Raw genomic sequence first — 20,936 nt, 5'->3', positions numbered from 1 at the left:
GGGCCGGCGCCGCCGCCGGTACTCCTAGCCCTCCGCTGCTCCGGCCACCGGACCAGCTGAGAGACCAGCCATGTCTCTCAGTGGAGCCTCTGAACGCAGCGTTCCGGCTACCAAGATTGAGATTACCGTGTCCTGCCGGTGAGCTGGCCAGCTGGAGAGGGTGTAGGCACTGCCCAGCCCCAACCGGCTCCGGGGCTAGGGCGGACAGGGGCTAGACCCGGGGGGAAGAAGCATCTGGAGCAGGAAAATCGTGGATGCAGACTCCCTGTTAGGGGAGGGGATTTCCTTGAACAGTCGCACCCGCAAAAAAAGGGCTCACTTAGCCTGCGGGTTCAAGGGATGGGTCGCGGGGATCCAGTAGATTCTGGGCCCCAGGAGGACAAAGTTCTGGGGCTAACCCTCATTCCTGGGGACACTGTGGACACGGACCTGTCCAGCCCGCAGGGAAGCGGTCCTTGGGCTGAGCTTTCCGGTGCTGTCCAGGGTGCTAACAACGCGGACCCAGGCTGGATATAGGAATGAGGAAGGGAGGTGCGATTTGAGCCCCATGCCTCCCCCGGGTGCCCAACTCAGGGCCGAGTTGAGGCGGTGGGGTTCAGAATGACCCACCCTCTCTCCGTCTGTCTGTCGCTTTCTCTAGGAACCTGCTGGACCTCGACACCTTCTCCAAGTCCGACCCCAGTAGGCGGCACCTGGGCGGGATGGAGGGCAACTCGGTGTGCGGGCGCGACTGAGGAGCGGGGAGGGGGTGCAGACTGACCTGGCGTCCTTCTCTCCCCGCCCCCACTCCCGCCTGCAGTGGTGGTGCTTTACACGCAGAGCCGGGCCAGCCAGGAGTGGAGGGAGGTGAGTCCGCGAGTCCTCTTTCAGCCCAGAGCTGCCCCCGGGAATCAAACCCCCACCCCACTTTGCAGGCTCCACGCTGACTCTCAGCACCCCCCACCCCCCTATCCAGTTCGGACGGACCGAGGTGATCGACAACACGCTGAACCCAGACTTCGTGCGCAAATTCGTCCTTGACTATTTCTTTGAAGAAAAGCAAAACCTGCGCTTCGATGTGTGAGCCCCGCCCAGAATTCTGGCTTGGACCGCCCCCCGACCTGGATCCACCCGAAATTCTGGCTGGCTACACCCCCACCTGGCATCCCGGGCTAGTTCCTCCCCAAGGCCCAGTTCGGTCCCACTTAGAAGTGGGGGGTCCACTCTAATCTTAACTCCGCCCCACGTCGGCTTCGCCCTGCCCTTAGGTCACATCCGAGCCTGGTCCTGCCCACAACTCTGCTCCCTAATTTAGCTCCACCTGCGTCTAGGTCCCGCCCCCCTCACCCCCCGCCCCCGCCCCCGCCCACAGCAGGCCCTGATTTGGCCTCGCACAGGTCTGACCCTCTGCGACTCTGACTCCTACCCCAAAGGAGATCCGGTTTAATTCTGGCCGCAGTTTTAACCAGCACTTGAAACTCGACCCCCTTTCCAGGCTCTCCCCTACGGGCCCCGCCCGACGCTGCTCCTACTCTCTTTCCAGGTACAACGTCGACTCCAAAACCAACATCTCCAAACCGGTGAGCGAGCGTCCCCTCGCGGTCTGGGCACACGTGCGTCGCTCAGGGTGAAACGACCCTCTTTGGAACCCTCCTACCTCTTAACCCCGACTCTACCTTCTCTGGTCCGAACCCACCCTTCCCGGCCCTTCTCCGGTTCCTGCCTCGGCTTCCCACCTGTGCCTCCTACTCACTGCTCGTCTTTCTTCTCGGCCGCTGCTGGGTCCTGTAGAAGGTGAGGCTGAACCCGGCTGGGCGGAGTGGGGAGGGTGGAGGTGAGGGGTGGGATGGCAACATGGAGAGCAGCTTAAAATGACAGGACCAAGAAGGGGAGCTTGCTTAGGGAACACCCCCCCTTCCCCCACGCCCGCCCGCCCGCCCCCTGCTCTTTTAAAGCACCGGCTGGGCGGTGGTTCTTGCTATGTCCCGCCTCCTTGAAACACCCTGGTCGTTGTGGCTGGGCTGGTGTGGCCTCTTCTCCAGGGCTGGGCTGGGACTCTGCACCCCCAGCCCCCCCAGGCCTCGCTGACTCCGTGTCCCTGTGCAGGATTTCCTGGGACAAGCGTTCCTGGCCCTGGGAGAGGTGATTGGAGGCCAGGGTAGCCGCGTAGAGCGACCCCTCACGTAAGCTGAACTGGAAGGAGTGAGGGGGGAAGGGTGGGTGCCTCCAAATTCTCCTCCCAAAGATCCTGCTGACCTGGTAGTAGTAGAAGCTGGGATTCCCCCTGGTCAGGAGCCTTCAATGGTTCCCATCACCCTCGAGGGGGAAGCTCTAATCTCTAGGATTGTGTTAAAGTCTATCTCAGGCCTGGCATGTTTTCTCTCTCTCCTCACTGGTTTTCTAAGTCTTTCAACCTATAAGGTCCACTTCCAAGCTCTTCTCTTCCATGAGGTTTCCACTCACTAAGTCAAGTCCTCTGGAATTTCCATTATGTACTAAATATTTATTAGCATGTTTCATATGCCATTCCCTGTGCTAGATACCAGGGATATATCCATTTCACAAATATTCCTGGGCATATACTCTGTCAGCCACTGTTTAAGGGGCTTAGGCTGTAATGTGAACAGAACAAAGGTTCCTGCCCTTGGGGAGCTTATACTAAGGAGTGGGGGGTGAGACCTACAAAATAGACATAATAAGTAAATTACATAACATATTAGACAGTAAGTGCCACGGTAAAAAGCTAAGTAGAGCAGAATTAGGGGGATTGAAACAAAATGGTTAAGTGGGCCTCTTGGAGAGGTAACTTTGGAGCAATGACCTGAAGGAAGGAGGGGAGTGAGCCATGCAGATGTCTGGAGGAGGAATATTCCAGGCAGAGGAAACTGCCAGTGCAAAAGCCTGATATGTTCCAAGAGCAGCAAGAAGCCAGTGTGGCTGGAGCCAGGGGAGCAAGGGGAAAGGAGGAAGTGATGTTGGAGAGTTAACAGTGAGGACCTTATAGCCATTGTAAGGAGTTTAGCTTTTGCTCTGAGTTGGAAGTCACTGGAGAGTTCTAAGCAGAGAAGTGACATAATATGACAATGCTTTCAAAGTATGATGCTGGCTGCTGGGTTTAGAATAGATCTTGGTGCAACAAAGGTAGAAGCAAAGAGTCAACTGGAAGGCTATTATAGTAGTCCAGGGAGGTAGCAGTGAAGGAGGGGAGAAGTGGTCAGATTCTGGATATACTGTGAAGGTGGAGCCAAGTTTCTTGACAGATTGAATATGAATGTCAGAGGAAAAGAGGAGTCAAGGATGACACCAAAGCCTTTGACTTGAACAACAGGATGGATGGAGTTGTCATAAACTGAGATGGTTAAAAAAAAAAATTCAGGGAGAAGTAAGTTGGTGGGGAATTCTATCAGAAGTTCAGTCTGACTTGTTGAATTTCATAATTTTTATTAGACATTCGAATGGAGATGTCAAGTAGACAATAAGATACATGAGTCTTGCCCTAGCTGGTTTTGCTCAATGGATAGAGCATTGGCTTTTCGACTGAAAGGTTCCAGGTTCGATTCCAGTCAAGGGCACATGCCTGGGTTGCTGGGTTGCAGGCTTGATCCCCAGTAGGGGGTGTGCAGTAGGCAGCCAATCAATGATTATCATTGATGTTTCTCCCTCTCCCTTCCTCTCTGAAAACAATAATAAATTTTTTTTAAAAAGATACATGAGTCTTAGATGCTCTTTAAGGCCATAAGACTAGATAAGTGGAGAGAGAGAGGGTCAAAGACTGAGACTCCATGAGATGGAACTAGAAAAGGAGACTAAGAAGAAGCATTAGGTGGTGTTGTCCTGGAAGCAAAGTGAAAGACTTGGATCAAGGAGGAAAGTGACTACCATGTCAAAAACTTCTGCATGTTAAGTAAGGTAAGAATTAGGAATTTGCCAATGGACTTGGCAAGATAGAGGTCACTGGTGACTCTGACAAGCATAGTTTTGAAGGAGAGAGAGTTGGAGAAATTTAGAAAAGAATGAAGAGAAGGGAATCAAGGAATCTTTCAATGGGCTTTGCTGCAAAGAATAGAAGAGAAAAGGAGGGGTGGCTAGAGGAAAGTGAGGTCAAGAATAGTTTTGTGCCTGGCCGGTGTGGCTCTGTGATGAGCATCGACCCATGAACCAAGAGATCACTGGTTCGATTCCTGGTCAGGGCACATGCCCCGCTTGCGGTGTGCAGGAAGCAGCTGATCGATGTTTTCTTCTCATCGATGTTTCTATCTCTCTATCCCTCTCCCTTCTTCTCTCTCTAAAAATCAATTTTGTAAAAAAAGAATAGTTTTTTAATTTTTTAACATGAGAAAAATTATACCACATTTGTATGTTAAAGGGAAAGACCCAGTGGAAACTGAAATAACAAAATGAGGGGGAATTGCTGGAGTGATGTCCTTGTGTAGGTAGGCAAGAAGATGGGAATGTAGCACACAGTGGAGGGGTAAGTAGACACGTGCATAGTCATTTATAGCGTTGGTAGGAAGATGGTTGTGTGGGTGAAGATACCGGAGGCAGAGGAGACGTGGTGGGTCTGTGGACATTCTCTTCTGGTTGCTTCAGTCTTGTCAGTGAAATAGGAAACAAGGTCATTGGCTGAGAGTGAGGATGGGGGAGGAGGCTTTTTGGGTTTGAGGAGAGTAAAGAAGGAGTGAAACTGCCACCTAGCAGAACTGCAGAGTAAAGGATCTTGGGACCTACAGTATGACTATAGACGGACCCTCTTGAGGTTTGTGGTCATGCATTTATAATGAGACTAGCTGGCCAGTGTTGTTCAGTGATTGAGCATTGACCTATGAACCAGGAGATCACCGTTCAATTCCTGGTCAGGGCACATGCCCGAGTTGTGGGCTTGCTACCCAGTAGGGGGTGTGCAGGAGGCAGCTGATCGAAGATTCTCTCGCATCATTGATGTTTCTATCTCTATCCTTCTCCCTTCCTCTCTGAAATCAATAAAAACATATTTTAAATATATATATATAATAAAATAAGACCAATTAGAGCCCTGACTGGGATAGCTCAGTTGATTACAGCATCATTCCAATATGCCAAGGTTGTGGGTTTGATCCCAGTCAGGGCACATACAAGAATCAACCAATGCATGCATAAATAAGTGGAACAACAAGTCAATGTTTCTCTCTCTCAAATAAATAAATAAATAAATAAATAAATAAATAAATAAATTTTAAAATGAGAGCAGTTAGCATGATTATATGTTTTCCTCTGGTCATATCAGTTGTATCGGTGCAGTATGGGTTGGGCAGAGAATTGGGTTTAACTAGGGCAGTGGTTTTAACAAATAAGTATATTAAAGTGAGAGAAGGACAAGGGAAAAGGGTAGGATGCAAGGTAGTGACTATTATAATCACTGACTGGAATTTACATTGGGTGAGGAGATGAGAGAGAACATCAAGAAGGTGAAAAGCAGTGAGAAGGCAGTAGGATCAGTGACTTTGTCCTGGATGTGCAGGTGAAGAATCCCTGTACTCATCACACTTGTCTTTTTAAAGTACAAAAGGTCAAAGATCGAAGAAGCCAAATAAATGGTTCAAAATTCTCATTTTAAAAATGGGAAAAATCACATAGCAAATTGGTGCCAGGACTTGAATTCGGAACACTTCTGACCTAGCTTTCCTCTCCCATACTTGGGATCTTTTTTAGGATCAGGGTTCATAGGTCCATGTAAACAAGGTTCCTGACTGTTTGGAGACCCAAGGCAAGTTGGAGATAGATGTCCTGGTATGCAACCTTCATGCACATGGGTTAGGAGAGGTTAAGGCTTCCCTTGTCTTTTGTTGTTGTTGTTAATCCATTGATTTCTAAAGAGAGTGAAAGGGAGGGAGAGGGAGAGAGAGACAGAAACATCAATGTGAGAGAGACATATCAATTGGTTGCCTCCTTCAGTACCCGACCTACCGGTGCTGGGGATCTAACCTACAACCGAGGTACAAATGCCCTTGCCTGGGAAATGAACCTATGACCCTTTGGCGGTGCACAGTCCGAAGCTCTGACCACTTAGAAACACCGGCCAGGGTGTCCCTTGTCTTTTTTTAAAAATATATTTTATTGATTTTTTACAGAGAGGAAGAGAGAGGGACAGAGAGCCAGAAACATCAATGAGAGAGAAACATCAACCAGCCGCCTCCTGCACGCCCCCCACCGGGGATGTGCCCGCAACCAAGGCACACGCCCCTGACCGGGACCGAACCCGGGACCCTTGAGTCCGCAGGCCGATGCTCCATCCACCGAGCCAAACCAGTTCTGGCTGTCTTTTTTTTTAAAATATGTTTTTATTTATTTTAGAGAGAGGGGAAAGGAGAGGGATAGAGAGATGGAAAATATCGATGAGAGAGAAACATCATTGATCTGCTGCTTCCTGCACGCCCTCTACTGGGATTGGAGCCTGGCAACCGGGCATGTGCCCTGACTGGGAATCGAACCAGTGACCTCTTGCTTCATGGGTCACGGCTCAACTACTGAGCCACGCTGGCCAGGCTTCACTTGTCTTTTATATTTCACTCTTCACAGTCTTTGGAAAGCACAGCATCTTTGATCTGACAAATAGGCCCTTTACTCCAGGTTTGGATAGAAATTCCAGGACTTTTAAATCCTATGTCTTTCTCATTATACCATTATGAGATGCCCACCTAGGTTATATTAGCCCCAAACAAGACTATAGACCCCTCCCCAGTCAAAGTTAAGCCCTTCCCCACTAGGAGCCACTCAGAATAGAAGGGGACACACTCAGGGGACTGTCAGTAAATAGCAAAATAAATCCCTGGCCCACCCACCCAATCCCAGATTGGCCACCCCAATCCTTGTTGCCTACTCTCCCCCCTCACAAAGAGGCTTTTTCTGCTTCCAGGGGTGTACCAGGAAAGAAGTGTGGGACCATATTGCTGACCGCAGAAGAGCTTAGCAATTGCCGGGTCAGTAAGGGCCACATGCTAGACCCAGAAGGCTTGCTTCTCTCCCCAAACTCCCTTTAGTGGACTGTCTGAGACTATGGGACATTCAAGGTCAACAGCCCAACTTCATCCCTAGGACATTGCTACCATGCAGCTGTGTGCAAACAAGCTGGACAAGAAGGACTTCTTTGGGAAATCAGACCCCTTCCTTGTGTTCTACAGGAGCAATGAGGATGGCACGTGAGTCACTACTCTCCAGTGGCACCCATCCTCTCCCGCTGTGACCATGGGCCCATTAGGGTTCTTAGGTTGGGCATCATAGACTCCACCAGGACCTGAGTCCAGAATTCATTCAAGGCAGCACACAACATGTGCTTAACAAGTGGGAGAATCCCCGAAATCTCTAAGAGTATCAGGCCTTCTCTCTGGGCTCAGTCCTACCCAAAGGCAAGCTTTAATCTCTTGCTCCTCTCCAGGTTCACCATCTGCCACAAGACAGAGGTTGTGAAAAACACACTGAACCCCGTGTGGCAGCCCTTCAGCATCCCTGTGCGGGCACTGTGCAATGGAGACTATGACAGGTCTGCTTCAGCATAAGCTAGGGAGTAAGAGGACAAGGGCATGAGAGTGGGGCCCTAGAATGATGTCAGAGAGTCATAATAGTGTTAGAGGATCCTGCTCAGTGAGACAGTTTTGGGCATGGAGATGATTGGATGGAGAAGCAAATGGATAGCCACATGGATGGATAAGTGGATGGATGGATGGATGGATGGATGGATGGATGGATGGATGGGCAAATGAACAAATGAGTGAGAAGATACATGGGTGGATTGTCAGATGGATGGATGTAGACTGGTGAATTGATGGGTGGGTATATGGATGGGTGTTATAAGAGGATTGATGGTTGGGTAGAGGGGGAGATATATGGATGGATAAGTGGACTGATGGCTGGATTAGTGGATGGACAGATTATGTATAGATGAGTAAATGGATAAATAGATGGATGGCTATATGAGAGATTGGTGGGGTGGATCTCTCATTGGTGGACTAGAGAGGCAGAGGGGTGATTGGAAAAGCAGGAGGATAAATAAATGGAGTGATAGGTATATTGATGGGTGGACAGATTAATGGATAGTAGATGGATGGATAGATTAGTTGATGGATGAGTATAAAACAGATGGACAGGGTGACCATATAAACTAATAAATGGGCAGTATGAAGATAGGTGGGTGGAAAGATGGATGGGCACAGAAATGGTTATAGATGAATGGAATATCAGATGAACAGATATCAGATGGTCAGATGTTTGGTTGGAGAGATGAATGGTCAGGCAGATGGATGCTTGCATGCATCAATGAGTCAGTGAATGGCTGCATATATAGTTAGATGGATGGACAAAGATAGGAATTAATATGTAATTGGATTGGTGAATATATGGGTAAATGGGTGGCTAGATGGATAGATAGATGGTTGAATGGACTGCCACATAGATAGATAGACATATGGGGGTGACTTAAGTTAAGAACAAGGTCTTTGGAACCAGGATGTCTGAGTTTAATCTCAGCTCAGTTATGATCCTTAGTCAAGTTACTATTTTGTTTTGTTTTTGTACTTCAGCTTCCTTATCCAAAAAGTAAGAATAATAGTACTTACTTTATAAGCTGGTTGATAAATGAGACAATCTGTGAAAGTTCTGGGAACAATGCTTGGAATATAGTAGGACGTGGTAAAGAATAGCAATAGTGGTACAAACAGCAGCAGTAGTAATAGTAGTACTGGTAGTGGCAGTAGATAGTTGGGTATTGTGCATGGATTGATGAATGAATAGATAGAATAGATGGACAAATGGGAGGAACGGTGATGGAAGGACTGATGGGTAGATGGGAAGATAATTTGTGTAAGGTAAAGGTGGGGGTGTTTCTAAGATTTGTCATACACACCCAGCCTATCTTTATCTTTTGCATTTCAGAACAGTGAAGATCGATGTGTATGACTGGGACCGGGATGGAAGGTAGAACTGCCTTCTCCTGTACTTAACCCAAACAGTACCCTATAATGTGTAGTACATTCACTAGAACCCCCAAAGTGGCTTTGGGAACCAGGAAGGGTGATGATAGATACCAAGACCTTGGGTACAACTGATCCCCTCAGTTATCTCTCTAGTACACGGTCTCTTCCCTTCTCTTCCCCTTAGCTTGGCCATTCTTCTGGCACTAGCACCAATGCCCTACAGCTCAAGTAGAGTAAGAGGATAGTGAGAATAAAAGTCTGTTTTTAGGCCTGGTTCCAAGCCAGCAGCAGCTGCTACTCACCCACCCCTGGCCTCATTGCAGCCATGACTTCATTGGTGAGTTCACCACCAGCTACCGGGAGCTGAGCAAGGCCCAGAACCAGTTTACAGTATATGAGGTGAGAGCTCCAGCCCTGCCCAGGTTGTCCACGTCATCCCTCATCCCAGTGTGATCAGTCTGTAGTTCCCTCCCTCGGTTTCCCACCATCACTGTTATCTTCCTCACTTAGGTACTTAACCCTCGGAAGAAATGTAAGAAGAAGAAATATGTCAACTCGGGAACTGTGAGTGCTCCCTGGAGCTCTGACCTTCCCTGGATCCTTCTGTGTCTATCTCCATTGACATAGCATGTTGGGGGTACCAAAAGGCTGTAGGTACACATTACTTGGATTAGTAATGTTGGGCACAAAGTGGCACCATTAAGTTTTTCCTCTTTTTTTCTCAACTGTGGAAATTTTTTGCTCTTTACTCTTTTTGTAGAATATATTTTTTAAAAATCTAAATTGTATTTCCCAATTTAATATACCTTTGGAAATTCAAATATGTTTCCGACAGCTTCCTCTTTTTGCCCTTTCCGAAATTGGAGAAGGTGGGTCAGGGTGTGGCAGGGGTGGCATCATGGGTCTCTTTCCCTTCTGCCACTCCAACTGCCCTTTCCAAAGTAGCAGGGCTGCCTTTTCTATCCCACAGGTGACACTGCTCTCTTTCTCTGTGGACTCTGAATTCACTTTTGTCGATTACATCAAAGGAGGGTGAGTTACAGGCTAAGCTTTGGGCTAAACGAGTTCCTCCCAGTTCTGAGCCTCAGTTTTTTTATTTATGAATTGTCAGGATCCAATGAGATCATGAAAACAAACTTTAAAACACTTGGCAAACTATAAAGCACTCTGTAAAACGCATAGTGTTCTCGAGGCTTCATCCCTGGCTCTCAGACTCCCTTGAAGTCATGGCTTAAATGAGGCCATGGATGAGCAGCACCTGGGGCTGGCTTAGAGCCAGTCCTAAGATTCCAGACCAGTGGTCTTCACAGGTGGCCCCAGTAATCTGCCTGGGACCTATACAAAGTTATGTCTAGGCAAGAGGGGAGAGGTCAAGAGAGAGGGAAAGCCCAAGCAGACTATAGGGACATTCTGCTTGGTTCAGTGGAGGCAGGCAGACCTGAGAAAGGTGCTTTGCTTCTCTGATCCTTGCTTTTCTCCTATGTAAAATGGAGATGTGAATTACTACTTTCAGGCTATAGTAAGGGTTAAGTTAAATTACATGTAATACACTTGTCATATAGTAGGCATTTAATTCTGCTACCCAAAGTGTGCTCCATGGACTAGCAGCATCTGCATCACTTGGAAGTTTGTTAAAAATATAGAATCTCAGGTTCCAATCAGATAATCCAGATTAGAATATATATTTTAATATGATCCCCAGGTGGTTCATATGCACACTAGTGTTTGAGAAATCCTGGTACAATAAGTATTGGTCCCTCACTTCTCAATCCATCTATTTCCCTGACAGGACCCAGCTGAACTTCACAGTAGCCATTGACTTCACAGCTTCTAATGGTGAGGCATGGTTTGGGGAATGGGATGTGGAGGAAGCCCTTAAGATTGGTCTGGATTCCAAGCTAGGGATAAGAGTTCATGTACCCAGTAAGCCGAGGCTTGAGGCAAAGCCCAGTGAGGCTAGTACTGGGCAGGAATGTTGGGGAGAGATTATTGGGCGTAAGGGTGAGCAGAGGGTATAGGAAAATAAGTGTGTGAATGGATCAGGAAAGTTGAAAGGACAGATAGTTCAAGAGGTGGATGAGTAAATGAATGAATGGGAGAGAATAGGGGTATAAGGACAGATGGATAGAGGAATGGGTGGTGAGTGATGACTGGTTGGGTAGACAGATGAACAGAGAGGGTAGATGTGTTCGTGAGAACAATAGGACGCATGGATGAGTATGTGGGTGGGTAAATGGACAGATGTTTAAATTAGGGGCAACAATGGGTAAGTAGATGGGGAATGAATGAGTGGACAGGTGGATGGATCTATATGAGGATAGGCAAGTGAATAAATGGAATGGATAGGGATGAATGGATGGGTGGACAGATGAATATGGCTGTATGGATGGATGGAAAAGAAAGAAATGGAGGTGGACAAGTGGATGGATGGATGGATGGATGGATGGATGGATGGTTGGATAAGAGAAGGAAAAGGCAGATGGATATAGGTAGACAGATGGATTTATGCTAGTGGGTGGGTGAATGTGTGGATAGGTAGATAAATTGATGGATAAATGTAAGGGTTGGTGGGTGGACAGATGGACAAATGAATATATGGATGATTGGATAAAATAATAAGGGAGTACATGGGTAAAGGGTGGATGAATGGATAGATGTATGGATGCATACCAGGATAGGCAGATGAATAGATGCATGAGCAAGGTGACATTAAGGCTGGGGCTCCTGTGTCCCTACAGGGAATCCCCTGCAGCCAACCTCCCTGCACTACATGAGTCCCTACCAGCTCAGCGCCTATGCCATGGCCCTCAAGGCAGTGGGAGAAATCATCCAGGACTATGACAGTGACAAGCTCTTCCCAGCCTACGGCTTTGGGGCCAAGCTGCCCCCAGAGGGACGGATCTCCCATCAGTTCCCCCTGGTATGGTATGGGCCAGAGCCTACACTCCATGCCCTGGCATCTGGCCCACCCAAGTTGACAAATTTCTTCTATTTACATTTCTTCTAAGGGTCATGGACCTGCAGAGAAGCAGGAAGCTATAATAGGGGAGAAGAGCAGGGAGGGGGAGCAGGGCTGGAGTTTGGTGGGTGGGGCATGAAAAGAGAGTGATGATAAAACGAAGGAGTGAGCTTGGATCAGAGCACTACTGGATGTACCCTGCATGGGCCCAGCCCAGCAGGGCATCTTCCCTGACAGAACAACAATGATGAGGACCCCAACTGTGCGGGCATTGAGGGTGTGCTGGAGAGCTACTTCCAGAGCCTGCGTACAGTGCAGCTCTACGGGCCCACCTATTTTGCTCCTGTCATCAACCAGGTGGCCAGGTAAGATAACTCGATGGAGTTTGAGGAGAACAAGGGGACCCAGACAGGGGACTGACTTCCCAAGGATAGTTAGAACCATTCTTAGTGAACTTGGGCTTTGGGGAGAGGGTGAAAGTTTGTGTTAGCCAGCCCTTGGTATAAAGAGGTTATATATGCCTTATTCTGGGTCAGAGAGGGTATCAGCAAATTACCCCAGCCCCACTCCCTGGGAACAACTGAAACATCAAGTTTGGGGGAGAGAAAGGCCTATAGCACAACAGTTAAGTTACAAGCTTTGGCATCAGATCTGGAAGTGATCCTGTTTCCACCACTCACTCTGTGACTTATACAATTTAGCCTCTCTAAGCCTCCATTATGGGTGTAATAATGGATAACAATAGCCCCTTCTTTATAGAGTTATTGGGAGGTTGCAATTAGATAACAATGTAAAAATTATTAGCACAGCCCTGACCGGTTTGGCTCAGTGGATAGAGCGTTGGCCTGCAGACTGAAGGGTCCCAGGTTCAATTCCAGGCAAGGGCATGTACCTTGGTTGCGGACACATCCCCAGTGGGGGGTGTGCAGGAGGCAGCTGATTGATGTTTCTCTCTCATCGATGTTTCTAACTCTCTATTCCTCTCCCTTCCTCTCTGTAAAAAAATCAACAAAATATATATTTTTTTAAAAAGAATTATTAGCACAAAGCCCTGGCTGGGTAGCTCAGTTGGTTAGAGCGTCATGCCAATACTCCAAGGTTGCAGGTTCAATTCCCGGTCAGGGTACATACAAGAAGCAACCAATGAATGCATAATCATAAATTTAAAAAATTTTAATGATGGTAAAAAAAAAGAAAAAATAATTATTAGTACAGTGTCTGACCATAGTTAAGTGCTCAATAAAAAACAGATTAAAAAACATAAGAGTGCCCTAGCTGGTTTGGCTTAGTGGATGGAGTGTTGGCCTGCGGACTGAAGGGTCCTGGGTTCGATTCCAGTCAGGGGCACATGTTGCAGGCTTGTTCCCCTGTGGGGGGCATGCAGGAGGCAGCCAATCGATGGTTCTCTCTCATCATTGATGCTTCTATCTCTCTCTCCCTCTCCCTTCCTCTTTGAAATCAATAAAAATATATTTTAAAAAATAAATTAATAAAAAATATAAGAGTATGCCCTGGCTGGTTTGGCTCAGTGCTTAGAGTATCCGCCCATGGACCGAAGGGTCGTGGGTTTGATTCCTGGTACATACCTGGGTTGCAGGTTCATTCATTTCCCTGCCTGGTTCGGGCACATATGGGAAGCAACCAATTGATGTTTCTCTCTCACATCCATGTCTCTCTCTCTAAAATCAATAAAAACATATCCTCAGGTAAGGATTTAAAAAACAAATAAAAATATGAGTAACCCCAATTTTTAAACAGACTTTAAATATGTTTTTATTGATTTTTTAGAGAGAGAAGAAGGGAGAGGGAGAGGGAGAAAGATAGAAACATCAATGATAGAGAAACATTGATCGGCTGCTTCCTGCATGCCCCTACTGGGGATCTAGCCTGCAACCTGGGCGTATGCCGACAGGGAATCAAACCAGCAACCTCTTGGTGCATGGGTCGATGCTCAACCACAGAGCCACACAGGCCAGACAGTAACTCCAAATTTTCAGAATAAAAATAAACAAAATAAAGTCCAGATCACATATCAAATTATTTTGTAAATGCAAATTAAAAAATGACAGAACTAAAACTAAACATGTATCAATAAACACAAGTTGGATAAGCTCACCTACTAAAGGAAAAATACTCTCTGATTAAATTTAAAAATAAGTCATACTAAATGCTGAATAGAAGAGACCAACTAAAACTAAGTACCTCAGAAAGCTTGAAAGTAAAAATATGAAATAAAGAAACAAAACTAGCCCTGGCTGGTTTGGCTCGATGGATAGAGTGTTGGCCTGGGAACTAAGGGGTCCTGGGTTCAATTCCGGTCAGGGGCCCATGCCTGGGTTGCAGGCTTGACCCCCAGTGGGAGGTGTTCAGGAGGCAACCAATCAATGATTCTCTCTCATCATTGATGTTTCTATCTCTCCCGTCCTCTCTGAAATCAATAAAATATATATTATAAAAAAAAGAAACAAAATTAATAAAAGTGGAAGGATTTCAGGGAGATTTATATGTCCATAGACTTCCTTTTTCCCTAGTAAAAAATTATTTTTTAATTCATAATAAGGATGATAGTTTCTTTAATTATAAAAGTAATATAACGCATAACATTGCTATAGAAAATTTCAAGAATGGAGAAATAAGAAATCACCCAGAATACTGCCCAACATATATATATATATGTATTTTGACAGTCTTTTCCTTATGCATCCATAATTGCAGTCAAATTACATATAATATTTCACTACTGATTTTTTCACTTAATAGTAGAGCCTGAGCATATTCTTTAGTTGTTATTAAACAGACTCCTTAAATATTATCTTGGAAAAGTTCACTCATTCATTCATTCATTCATTTAATAAACATTAAGAAGCCCTAACCGGTTTGGCTCAGTGGATAGAGAGTCGGCCCACAGACTGAAGGGTCTCAGGTTTGATTCTGGTCAAGGACACCTACCTCGGTTGTGGGCTTGATCCCTGGCCCTGGTCAGGCTGCGTGCAGAGGCAACCAATTGATGTGTCTCTCTCACATCAATTTTTCTCTCTCTCTGTCTCTCCCCCTCCCTTCCACTCTCTTTAAAAATCAATGGAAAAATATGCTCCGGTGAGAATGAACAAATAAATAGATAAGCATTAAGAAAAGGAGCAATGTAACATGAATGTGGAGTCAGACTAGCTCATACACACACTCTACCTCTTATAGCTGTTTGACTCTGGGCAAGGCTCTTAACCTCCCTGTGTCTGTTTCCTCAGTTGTACAATGGTGATAATAATACCCATATCACAGGGTTGTGAAGACTAACTAAGTTAACATCTGTCAAGCACTTAGAACAGTGCCTGCCACATCATAAGTACTATAGATGTTAGCTATTACTGTTACTATTATTATAGTTATTACTATTCAGAGGGCATCAGCTGTGAGCTCAGTTCTCTGCTGAGGCACTGAGACTCACAGATGAATCAGATTTAATCTCTGCCCTTGGGAGTTCCCACCGTGGTGCAAGAGACAGAAATATAAATAAATCATTACCTTCTGTAGGCTAGAGCTTCCCAGACTTTTCCAGCAAGTCGCCTGTCAGCAAAGGCAAGTGACTGCTTCCCCCAGGGGAATCTGGGGGCACAGCTGAAAGCAGCCAGACTGAACATGTCTTTGAAGTCCCCATATTTTATCTTAAAAATTCATACACATTTTACATTCTTCTCACACTGTGTCCATGTTTGCTTTAATTTAGAAAAAAAGGTGTTTTAAGTGTACATAGAGTCATCTAGCTTTATCCACATGATCATACAGTACAATGGATGGGACATGTATTCTGTTGCCTTGGGTCCCCCTAGGCACACAAGTTGGTACCCAAATGGGTGTGAGAACAGCCCATTTCAGTGGGCGATATCCTAGAAGGCAGAGGGAGAGGAGGGGAGGGTATAACCGAGTCTGAGAAATCCAAGGCAGCCTTCTCATGAAGGGGGCTGCCACTCTGGGTCTAGAGGGCAAGTTGAACTTTATCAGAGAATGGAGTAGAGTAGGTCTGACAGAAGGACCACATGTGGAAAGCACAGAGGTGTGAAGGGGCAAGCTCAGGAAAGAGTGAACAGTATACTAGGATCAGAATGTGCCCTGTATGTGGAATGGAGGAGTATCCGAAGAACAGCCTGGGAATGGAGAGAGGGCATCAAGAGCTCAGGCGTTAGGCTCAGTTGGTCAAGCATGGAGTTGGACCATGGCCTCACCATCCCTTGAGGATGCTTTTTAATGTCTCTGAACTTCAATTCTCTCATTTAAAAAATAGGAATAAAAATGTGCCTACCTTATAGAATGATTATAAGGATTAAATTACAAGTGTGCAGCTAAGGGTGTTTTTTAAAATACATTTTTATTGAAGGGAGAGGGAAAGAGAGATAGAAACATCAGTGATGGAGAAAGAATCATTGACTGGCTGCCTCCTACACGCCCCCCCTACTGGGGATCGAGCCTGCAACCCTCGCATATGCCCTGACCAGGAATCGAACTGTGACCTCCTGGTTCATAGGTCGACACTCAACCACTGAACCATGATGGCCAGGCTGCAGCTATGATTTTTTTTTTTAAATATATTCTATTGATCCTTTACAGAGAGGAAGGGAGAGAGACAGAGAGCTAGAAACATCGATGAGAGAGAAACACCGATCAGCCGCCTCCTGCACACCTCCCACTGGGGATGTGCCCGCAACCCAGGTACATGCCCTTGACCGGAATCGAACCTGAAACCCCTCGGTCCGCAGGCCGATGCTCCATCCACTGAGCCAAACCGGTCTCGGCATGCAGCTATGATTTTAATGATCATAGATGACTCTTCATTTTTTACCATCCAGTAGCCAAGTGGGGCACAGACTGGCCTCCCCAGCCAGTCACCCATCTCAGAGGTCTGAATGGCCTTGGTAATGCCAGGTGTCTACAGAGACGTACCTCCCATTGCCCCTGGCTCACAAATCCCTTCGTGTGTGGGCCTTCACCCACGGTACCAGCCTCATCTCGCTCCTGTAGTCCTACGTATGCCACTAGAACATATATCTTGGTTTGCACATGCAAACCCTCTCTCTGGAACACTTTTCCTTTTACCTCCCCTCTCTCCTCCCACTCCTCTCTTCTACCTCGGCAACATCTTCATCTGGCTAACTTGTACTCATTTTTGTCTTAGGTTAGATGTTACGTCCTCAAAGCCCTAACCTCAATGTATCATAATGGTATAAGCATTCACCTCCCCAGGACAATATCCTATTCTCTGCTGCATGCTTAGCACTGAGCTTGGTGCTTGACACACAGCCAGTGTGCAATGATATTTGTAAAATCAGTGACAGGAAATGGTACCAGTCCAGGCCTATGAAGAGGCTGTGGCCAGAATTCAGAAAGGGAACAGGGGCTGCTAAGGAAGATTATAACCCAATCCCACCCTAGGCACTGGGCAAACTGAGCCATAGCTATTTGAGTTCTCCACCATGCTTTCCTCTGATTTTTAGATATTAGGCTTAAATACCAGCACAGTCCAATAGAACTTTCTGTGATGATAGAAATGTTCTGTAACTGTGATGTCCAATATGGTCACATATGGACACTGAATACTTGAAACATAGGGTGAATAAGGAATGAAATGTTTAATTCTATTTAACTTAATTCACTTACATTTCAATAGCCATATGTGGCTAGGAATACTTTAATGGATAGTGTAGTTGCATCCTTTCCAGCACACACAGGGCTTGAGAATGGATGTCAGGAGACCTGGCTCTACCATGGCCTTTGTGCTCTCTCAAGGCCTTGTTTTTTGAATATGTAAGATAAGGGGACTGGACTCAATTACTTCTGAAGTCCTTTTCACATGGAAAAATCTTGGGTTCAAAGATTAATAGTAAGAGAAGAAAAAGGAGTTCTGAGAACAGCAGTTATACTGACCGGGGACCCAGCAGCCCAGGAAATGGGCTATGTTCAGCAGAGGGGAGAAGGGAGTGAGGTGAAACAGGTGAGATGAGTGAAGAGAGGAGGCCATCAGCCTCTGGTCATGCTCTTGTATAAATACCAAAATCTTCCCGGGGCAACACAGTCCCGTGTGGTCTGGCTCCTGCCCCACCTCAGCCACATGGTCCCGTCTGTTTCCCTCACTTTCTAGGCTCCAGACAGGGTGGGCTTCCTTCAGTCCCATCACAGGACCTTTGGCCATGCTATTCCTTCTACCTGGACTGATCCCCCCTTCATTTAACCTCTCCTTCATTCTCAAACATTGTTTCCTTAAATAAGCCTTCGCTGATTCGGACTATGCCAGGAATCCCTACGATACACCCTCACAGCAGTGTCCTTTTCTAACACAGCACTCATAATAAGTGTAATTTTATACCCATTTCAGTGATTCTTGAATCAATATCTGCCTCCCATTGAGAGGGCTGGGATAGAGTTGTTTTTTCTCGTGGTGTACCTTCAGTGCCTAACACAGAACCTACCATATTACGTGCTCCATAAATGTTACGGGCAGACAGTGGCAGGCACTCAGGTCTGGGGAAGGAGCATGAGCTTCAGAAACCCCAATCCTTGCCTGGCACTTATACGCTGCCTGTGGAAGCTCTAGGAGTGGGGTGTTCTCATTGGTCTCTCTGGGCTTTCAGCTGGATTCTGTTCTTGGCCTCTCACCCAGGGCTGCAGCCAAAATCTCTGATGGTTCCCAGTACTATGTCCTGCTCATCATCACCGATGGAGTCATCTCTGACATGACACAGACCAAGGAGGCCATTGTCAGTGTGAGTCTGAGGAGGAGGACTTGGCAGGGAGGGGTCACTGTTAATAACTGTGAAGGGATTGAGATTTTAATTTAATATTTATTAAATTAAGTAATACTTGTCAAGAGGTTTAAAGCTAACAATTTAGCCTGCCAGTTTCATGAATGCTAGCAAAAGACACAAGACTTGTGGAACAGGGACAAAGAACTCTGTTATTCCCAGCAATAGCAGTAGCTCAAGTATCAGCATTTTCTCTTATTCTCTAAGCCCCAATTCCCACAAGATGATGTTAAGAGGGCCAGAGGACACCTGCATCCAGTCAGCTGCATTATAGAACAGAAACCCTGAGCTTAGGAAACCCCTATGTTTTATAATGGGAAGTAATGTTTGGAAGACAGGCCTGGGTGCCCAGTTTCTCCACTTTGTTCCAGTGTGAGACATTTTATTATACTGGGCATTAAACAAAGGTGCCCTTGGCTCTAAAGAAAGACACTATATCTTTGACATGCAGACACCCTTGCAAAAATAGTCTGGAACAAAGGAAATCAGTGCCTCTACTTGCAAGATGTGCAGAAATATAACACATGCACAAAAAATTGCTCTCAACAGTCACCTCCTTTATTATGGCTACTCACCCCAGACATTCATCCTCTTTCCCTCACAGGCCTCCTCACTGCCCATGTCTATCATTATTGTTGGTGTGGGACCAGCCATGTTTGAGGGTGAGTAGGATGGGGGTTGTCCCTGAGTGGGACCAATAATTGGGGAAAATAAAGGAGAAACTGGGCACCCAGGCCTGCCCCTCCCCCAAAAATACGATGGATGTCTGTGTTGAACCTTGGCCAAGTCACAGACCTTTTCTGAACCTGTTTCTTCATCATAACCAAGGCTGTTGATCTGAATACTTCCCTCTTGGGATTTCTGGGAGGATGGAATGTGTGGAAAGGCATAATAATAATGCCATAGCAATGCCTAATAATTGCAGGACTTTGACAATCATGAGGCATTCTCATGATGACTCTGAAGGGGAGCTAAGAGGGAAGGGGCCGCATGGGTTGGTTGGTGTGGGAGAGGTCAATCAGCTGAGGGGTGTCTTTTTTACAGCAATGGAAGAGTTGGATGGTGATGATGTACGTGTATCCTCTAGGGGCCGCTATGCTGAGCGGGACATCGTTCAGGTAGACCTGACCAGGGAGAGGAAGTCATGGAGCTGAAAGGCATGATAGGAAGGAGAGACTAAGTTGGCAGCCATTCTTTCTTCTGCCTTCTTAATCACCCACCTTTCACCCCTCACTCTTTTAGCCCTCCTGCTTTCACTGAACAAAATCTTGGTGAGAAACAGGCAGGTTGCTATAGCCATTATGGATCCATAGTGTAGATCCCCAAGGCCTCTGCCTTCTAATGGAGGCAACCAATAATAATCACACAGCTGATTATCTCATTAGGTTGTGAAAGTGCTCCAGAGGAACAGCAAATGCCACTGTGAGAGTCTATAACAAGGACCTGTCTTAGGTAGGGTAGTCAGGGAAGGCTTCTTTGAGGAAATTACATTTGAGCTGAAACCTGTAAGCATTACAGGCAGAGGAACAGCATGAAAGAAGGCCCTGAGGCGCAGAAGAATTGGTCCAATCATGGAAAAGGCAAGAAACCAGGGTAACAGGATCACAGTGAGTAAGAGAAAGGGGAAGCCAAGGCTATGCCGATCATGGTGAGATTTGGGTTTTGTTCTTTAAAAATTGGAAAGCTCTTGCATGATTTCATATAGGGAAGTGAGATGGTCAGACTTCCATTTTTTTAAAAAAATATATTTTATTGATTTTTTACAGAGAGGAAGGGAGAGAGATAGAGAGAAATATCGATCAGCTGCCTCCTGCACATCTCCTACTGGGGATGTGCCCGAAACCCAGGTACATGCCCTTGACCGGAATCGAACCTGGGACCTTTCAGTCCGCAAGCTGACGCTCTATCCACCGAGCCAAACCGGTTTCGGCCAGACTTCCATTTTAAGAGGACCTCTGCTTCATGGAGAGTGGACTGTAGCAGGGCGAGAGAGAAGGGCGGTAGACTCATTAGTGAAGAAGCCTTTAAGTAGTAGAGGGAAGGCAATAGGGCTCTGGATGGGAATACAGTGGGGCCTTGACTTACGAGTTTAATTCCTTCCGAGATCGAGCTCGTTAAGGAGCTCATTAACTCAAATTACTCTGTCAACTCAATGCAAAAAATCGGTGGAGAGACAGCTGGTATCTCAAAAAACTCGTTAGTCGGGACACTCGTAAGTCAAGGCCCCACTGTAGAAGCAGTGAAGATAGAAACAGGTTCAAA

General features: G+C 46.4%; 1 protein-coding gene across 1 annotated transcript; it reads left to right on the top strand.

Annotated features, from left to right (window-relative positions):
- Positions 1-30: 30 nt before the first annotated feature.
- On the top strand, positions 31-20,390 carry CPNE9 (copine family member 9). Its single transcript, XM_014451364.2, has 20 exons — positions 31-138; positions 641-681; positions 800-846; positions 956-1,059; positions 1,523-1,559; positions 1,771-1,773; positions 2,086-2,162; positions 6,872-6,935; positions 7,051-7,154; positions 7,391-7,495; positions 8,884-8,925; positions 9,248-9,323; positions 9,435-9,488; positions 9,895-9,956; positions 10,714-10,760; positions 11,663-11,844; positions 12,121-12,248; positions 18,533-18,635; positions 19,279-19,336; positions 19,719-20,390. Exons 1-20 carry the CDS (start codon positions 71-73, stop codon positions 19,826-19,828), a joined length of 1,512 nt encoding a protein of 503 aa, XP_014306850.1. The 5' UTR covers positions 31-70; the 3' UTR covers positions 19,829-20,390.
- Positions 20,391-20,936: the final 546 nt, after the last annotated feature.

The sequence above is a fragment of the Myotis lucifugus genome, unplaced genomic scaffold (genome assembly GCF_000147115.1).
Source record: "Myotis lucifugus unplaced genomic scaffold, Myoluc2.0 scaffold_8, whole genome shotgun sequence".
Taxonomy (NCBI): domain Eukaryota; kingdom Metazoa; phylum Chordata; class Mammalia; order Chiroptera; family Vespertilionidae; genus Myotis; species Myotis lucifugus.
This window is presented reverse-complemented; position numbering and strand designations above follow the sequence as displayed.